The sequence below is a fragment of the Mercenaria mercenaria genome, chromosome 12 (genome assembly GCF_021730395.1).
Source record: "Mercenaria mercenaria strain notata chromosome 12, MADL_Memer_1, whole genome shotgun sequence".
NCBI lineage: Eukaryota > Metazoa > Mollusca > Bivalvia > Venerida > Veneridae > Mercenaria > Mercenaria mercenaria.
In genome coordinates, this window is record NC_069372.1 from 58,046,179 (window position 1) to 58,053,063 (window position 6,885).

Genomic DNA, 6,885 nt, shown 5'->3' on the forward strand with positions numbered 1-6,885 from the left:
ACAAAATTTTCAGCAAATGAACCCATCTTGTCTCAGCTGAGGAAAAAGACCTAAACCAGGTTGAAATACCTAGTAACTGAAGCATCGCAAAAATATCTTTTTTAGTTTTTACCCAATATGGTGGCGATCCTCTCAAATCTTTCAGTATCTTGTAACCTTTATCATGCCTGCATAATTTCATCAGATTTTCAACAGACTTCAACTCTCCTGCTGTCTTTTCTTGATTATTTTTAGTTTTTCTAAGAACTAAACTAGATTAATTTTGAATATGTAGAGCTTGTAATTTTGAAAATTTAAAGATGTTGGGTATGTGACCTGCAGCACGTCTGTCTGATCTTCTTAGTTCTGACTTGCATATGTTGCTGTAAGATGCCTGTGTGCTTGTTTGTCTTTTCTGCCCACAAAATATTGTTGGGAAAGATAATTCCTCAGAAAATTTATCCAGAAAGATACTGACAGGTTTGTTTCCTTCAGCTGGTGCAAAAGACAACACAGCTGCTGAGTCTTCAGCAAGTAAATCCTGAGGCTGCATCAAAGTGTCAAGAGTTCTCCAGGAATGATGTCTAATTCTTGTTCATCCCATTCATCTTTTTTTTCCTCTGTGTTTGTATCTTGGGCTTCACAATCTGTATTTTCCATAGACATACACTCCCAAGACTCATCTACTGATATCCCTTCTTCCCTGTACAACTGACTCGAACTTACAAGATACCTTATAGCCTGTTGAACTTTGTTTGGTCCCACATTTTGAAATGTCATGTGGTGTTTGTTTGATATTCTTCTTTTAAATTTTAATGGTATGCAGTCATTTTCCGAAACATTTCGAGGAAGACGTGTAATGGTAGTGTTTACATCTGAGGGAACATAACAACATTTCCTGTAAGACTTATTTGGCCTCCTCTAGGTAATTCATGCAACATCATGAAAGGTATTCTAGAAGCTATTAGTCTCTCGTCTAAGACGGTAAGATCTAAACAATGTCGTTTTTCTGGAAAAGATATATTACTTCTTGAGAGTGGTGAAATACCATTTTTTTTTTACATAAGAATCACAAGTATGGCACATCCATTTCTTACCTTCAGCACTGATACTTCCAGTAGCAACTAATTCTTGTAAAATACTTTTAGGAATATGCATATTTGACGGCAGCTAAACACTTTCTCTATACCTGGTTTAGTCACAACAGATGCAAATATAAGATGGACCTTTTTCTACAAGCTCATAAAAAGACGAGATAATGTTCTTTTCCTTGTCAAGTTTGTTTGCAGCTTTCCTTTTGTGTTCCATTTTAAGAAATTGGGTATCACTTCTTTCAACTGATTTTTCTCCTTTTCTCTGTACTGATTGTTTGTGTCTTCCCTTTTTGTTTTATTTTCAATCTCTCTGTATTTGTCATCTTTTCATTTCAACTGTTTTTGTTCTCCTTTTCTCTGTACCGATTGTTTGTGTCTTCTCTTTTTGTTTTATTTTCATTCTCTCTGTATTTGTCATCTTTTCTTTTTAACTGTTTGTGTGTTTTCTCCATATATCTATTGTCAGTATTTTCTCTTTTTTTTGCATTTTCACTCTCTCTGTATTCATCATCTTTTCTTTTTAACTGTTGTGTCTTTTCTCCATATATCTGTTGTCAGTATTTTCTCTTTTCATTGCATTTTCATTCTCTCTGTATTCATCATCATTTCTTTTTAACTGTTTGTGTCTTTTCTCCATATATATGTTGTCAGTATTTTTTCTTTTCATTGCATTTTCATTCTCTCTGTATTCATCATCTTTTCTTTTTAACTGTTTGTGTATTTTCTCCATATATCTGTTGTCAGTATTTTCTCTTTTCATTGCATTTTCAGCCTCTCTGTATTCAAGAACCTTTCTTTTAAATTGTTTATGTTCCTTTTCCTTACGTCTATTATCAGGATTCTCTCTTTTCCTTTTATTTTCTGTTTCTCTATACACTGCAGACGCTCTTTTCTGTTTCATTCTATGTGAGCGCCTTTCTCTCTTCATTGGACTATTTGTTTTTGTGATATATTTTCTTTCGGTATATTCTTCACAGGCCTGTTTTTTCATATTTCCTTATGAACAAAAAATCATATCTTCACTCTTGCGTTTCTTTATTAATCTGTGTGATTCTGTCCCTGCTGTTGGTCCTAGCTTGTGTAAGTCTTTTTCGTATGTGTTTTCAAGCAAAATTTGATTATTTGCTGATTTCTTCACTTGCCTTTTCAATTCTCTAAGTAACAATTCATTTGAACAGTTAATTTGAAAATTTTCCGGTATATCTTCTGTAATATTTAGGACATCTGTCACAACCTCATAATGGTCCCCATTTAAGTGGTTAAGATATATATTTCCAGAATTTGCTACTACATTATTGTCACTGAAAGAGCAGGAATGCATAAGCCATCTAGATTCATTTGTGTCTGGGAAACGAGTGCATACAAAAATATTTGTTTTTAATATATGAGCCATGCAAAATATTTCAACTTCAGTAGCCCATGTTGCATTATCTTGAATTTTTGATGACAGGATGTAGTTTCCCATGGACATGTTGTTTGGCAAAAAAGTATTCAGTACTGCTGAGTTCATGATCATGTGCTCAACAAGTAGCTGACGCAATCTGTTGTAATAATTTTCTGTTCCAGCAAAAAGCAGTTTCCATCACCCTTTATTTTGTGCACATTGTTAGGCTTATTAAGTGACTTGCAAATGTTTCTTTTCTCCCACTGCCCTTGCCTCTGCATCGAAAATTGCCTACAATGTTTCCTTTGACATTCTAATTGGACGGGTTCAAAAAGTCTATCTTCTGTCTGTGTATTTAACACTGTAACCTCTGTTGGTAGTTTGACCTTACAAGAGCTTGATATCCAGGTTTTGTTACTTTCTTCAATGTTACTAGTAGATTGACTGATCCCTAAACTGCCTGAATACTGACATTGAAGAATTGGGTTCTCATTTTCCTTTGGTGATCGGAGGTTCCCAATGGTTACATTAGGTGCGAGATCTGAAGAATTCTTTTCCTCATTACAAACAATAATTTTCTTCGCGAGAGTAGCAGTACACTTTTTACATTTGTGAACCTTTTTCTTCTGGCTTGTAGAGAACAATGTATTGCACACTGTACAGAAAGAGCACTTATGTTTTTTTAATGTGTTCTCAGACTTGTAATTTTTATTACACAGTTGCCATGTCAGATTTCTGGAGCACTTATGACTACTGAAGTGGTCTTTCTTCTGAAAACTAACTCCACATACTGTACAACAATAGCACAATAGCACTTACGTTTGTTGAAATAAGTTATGCTTGTGTAGCTTTTCTTACATTTAGCACATGTAAAAGTCATTTTCCCTTTATAAATATGTGCGCCTTTATTTCCAAGTAAGAAGTATATCCAGTCTGAAAAAGAAAAAAGAAAACGTATTCAGATCATTTTTCAGTTAATACTCGATGTAAATATTAAGTGCCATTTTAAAAAAATAAAGACGTAACAAAAAGTCTTAATTCTGTTAAATGCAACAGTCCATATTCAATACTTTACAGTATTTCTTATAGAAGAGCAATTGTTAAATTTTATAAAATTTACTGTTATATCTGTGCAGAAAATATGCATCTTAGTATACACAAGGCCTTAAGAGTTATATATGCAAAAGATCCCAGAATCCTATTAGTAATGAAATAATAGGTTTTCATGTGGGACATATATTTTTGCTAAGAAATTCCTTACTTTGTTATTGTTGACACATAGACCTGATGAATTAATTTTGTAAAAGTAAGTGTTGAGACTGTGAATAAACATCTAAAACATTCATGCAGTGACGAAACAATTGATTATGAAATCTTCTGACATGAACTGTACATCAGCTTGTAATTTCTGTCATGGATGAGGAGCTCATTGAAAATACATGATGTTTTCCTCCTTCGGTGCATGTGCTGTATTTTTGCCATAACCTGGTAGGTTAATATAAACATTCAATATTAGATATTCTTGTGTGCAGAAATGTTACCCACTGTCCTTTCATGACTGAAAAAGAACATATTGTTTAAATGTGATAAAAACATTAATAAGCTAGTGGAAATATTAAAAAAATTGAGAACAACCGTTTCATAAAATGTGAGCATTACACTTGCTGAAAATATACATTGTAATATTTCACACTAGCCTATTTAAATGTGAAGCATGTACTGTTAGTATCATTAGTCTATTTTGGTGAAGTTCTAAATAATCTGCCACCTTGTTTAATTGAACTTACTTACGTACAGACTCTGTTGAAACCTGACAATTTATTAATTATTTCATTAGTATTATTCTCCAACATGTCCAATATGCATTTATAACATCAATGCTGTTTGTAAAGAGTACATTAAATTTAAAAAACAATTAACAGTTAATGCATAATTTATTTTGGAACACTATTTATATAATTTTGTTACAAGCATTCATTTCTTTTTCTTGTAGGATTTATTGTCAGTTTCCTCTACAGGTCTTTTGTCTCCTCTTGGAAGCAAATCATTTGATTCCGTATTGCTGCTTGATTGTTCTGTTTCAGCAGTTTTGCTAGACATATTGGACATGACATCCTCGATAAGTTTACCAAAGTCATCATCCTCAAATATATCTTGCTGCGATTCTTTAGCTTGAGACATTTGACTTGACAAGTAGTCTATTAATTTCGTTTGCTCTTCCGTTTCTTTTTTAATCTCCCGCAGTTCCTTTTTTAAGTAGAAATTTTCTCTTTCTAGATTAAGGTGGTCTTTTCCTTTTTTCATGTTGACTTCATTTATGGCTTTCTCAGTGTCTCTTATTTTGTTTTGTAGATCTTCAATTTCCTTTTGGTGCTTCACACTTTTGTACTCTACGCTAAGAGCATTGGACTTGATTTTCCTAGCAACTTTTTCTAGATCTCCTATTTGTTCATTGGTCATCCGACCCTTGTTTTGTTTTACTTGGTACAAGAGACCAAGCAATTCTAATGAACATGATTTCAAATTTTCAAGGTTATCATTCATCTGAAATTAGAAAGAAAATACAAAAAAACACTGTTTTATAATTAAGATATGTAACTAGTAACAATAATGTTTATTATGTTTTCTTTATGTAATTTACATATGCCATGTCACACGAAAGGATATCATAAAAAGAAATGTGTCCAAATAACACAGATGCCAGCACAAAACTGCCTGGACGATCAACAGACTGGAACCGAATAGTAAAAAAATGTAGATTCCCCAAAGCAAATGTCCATGTAATATGTCAATTATATTTTTATGACAATAATTTGAAATTACCATTAATGCTATAGAAAGTTTGCTGATGATCTTAATCAGTTGAGTAACTCTTGTCAGGCTAGTGTGTTGCCTAGTGTAGTATTAGTAATTGGTAATTTCAATCTGAAAATAAAAAAATTGACTAAAGACTTATATACATTTAAGATGTTAACATTGCAAAATGCAATGCTAGTGGGTGCCACTCTGGAGGCAAGAGGTGTGACAATACTCTTTCATCATGAAGCATAAATTTGTTTGAATATTCTGTATTCTAGAATTTATAATGCTATTTTTTCAATTAGAATTTAAAACAGCTCTTTGTAGTTTAGAAGTGTGACTACACATATAATAGAAGATATTAAAATAAATGTATATTCCATTATATGAATAATGGAAAAATAATTATGTACCAAATACATCACACACATTTTGCTTCATGTTGCCATAGCCGGTGACATTTATAAAGTTATTACACTAGAAAAATATTATATGAGGAGATATTTTGACTTATGCGAATACTAATGTTATCTATAATGGTTTAATCCATGCATAAAAAAAAAGAACTACAACTATGTCAACCTCACAAAACCGCCTCGGTAGCCTAGTGGTAGAGCGTCCGCTTCGAGAGCGGGAGGTCGTGGGTTCGATCCCTGGCCGCGTCATACCAAAGACGTAAAGAATGGTACTAGTAGCTTCCTCGCTTGGCGCTCAGCATTAAGAGGATAGTGCTAGGACTGGTCAGTCCGGTGTCAGTATAATGACTGAAAAATTATTGTTGAAAAAGACGTTAAACCCGAACACACACACATGTCAACCTCACTGCTAGCGAGCTCTTGCTGCTCAACTACCTGCGTAAGCAGGTTTTACTTGACCTTTGACATTGTGTTATGACCTTGACCAATGCATGAAGGGACCATGATAACATACAACTTTATGTGGTATGAAATATTGAAAAGCATATACTTTACCTTAATTGTCTGTCCAATGTAGTTCAAGCTCATGGTGAAAAGATGGCAAGCATCTTTCAAAGTATTTATAAAAATCCGTGAAAACGAAACTGTTATAGATGATTGTATATTTCCACCTTTAACATGATATATGACTTCTTATTCTACTGTAATGTAAAATTTGTAAGAGAAAGTAAACAAGTTACTTTAATTCAGTTTCAGGCCTCAGAGACCTTCACATTTTGACCCACACCCACAACAGTTATACATCAAACGATAAAAAAAATAATCTCAGTACAACAACTTGGTGACCTTGGGTATAATGGGCTCAGCCCCTACATATACATTGTTTGTATACTGGACAATGTTTATGCGAAGTAACAGTAAGTTTGTTTGTTTGTTTGTTTTGGGTTTAGCGCCGTTTTTCAACAGTATTTCAGTCATGTAACGGCGGGCAGTTAACCTAACCAGTGTTCCTGGATTCTGTACCAGTACAAACCTGTTCTCCGCAGGTAACTGCCAACTTCCCCACATGAATCAGAGGTGGAGGACTAATGATATCAGACACAATGTCGTTCATCAACTAGTCACGGAGAACATACACCCCGCCCGAGGATCGAACTCGCGACCCCGAGATCCGTAGACCAACGCTCTTACCTATTGAGCTTAGCGGGCGGGC

General features: G+C 34.0%; 2 protein-coding genes across 2 annotated transcripts; both read right to left on the bottom strand.

Moving 5' to 3' along the window:
* Positions 1 to 1,593: 1,593 nt before the first annotated feature.
* Positions 1,594 to 2,064, bottom strand: LOC128547584 (uncharacterized). Its single transcript, XM_053520593.1, has one exon. The coding sequence runs from the start codon at positions 2,062 to 2,064 to the stop codon at positions 1,594 to 1,596; it is 471 nt and encodes a 156-aa protein (XP_053376568.1).
* A 2,287-nt stretch (positions 2,065 to 4,351) lies between these two features.
* Positions 4,352 to 5,686, bottom strand: LOC123533764 (uncharacterized). The gene is made up of 2 exons (XM_045315614.2): positions 5,281 to 5,686; positions 4,352 to 5,001 (listed from the first exon to the last, which is right to left on the bottom strand). Exons 1-2 carry the CDS (start codon positions 5,281 to 5,283, stop codon positions 4,432 to 4,434), a joined length of 573 nt encoding a protein of 190 aa, XP_045171549.2. The 5' UTR covers positions 5,284 to 5,686; the 3' UTR covers positions 4,352 to 4,431.
* Positions 5,687 to 6,885: the final 1,199 nt, after the last annotated feature.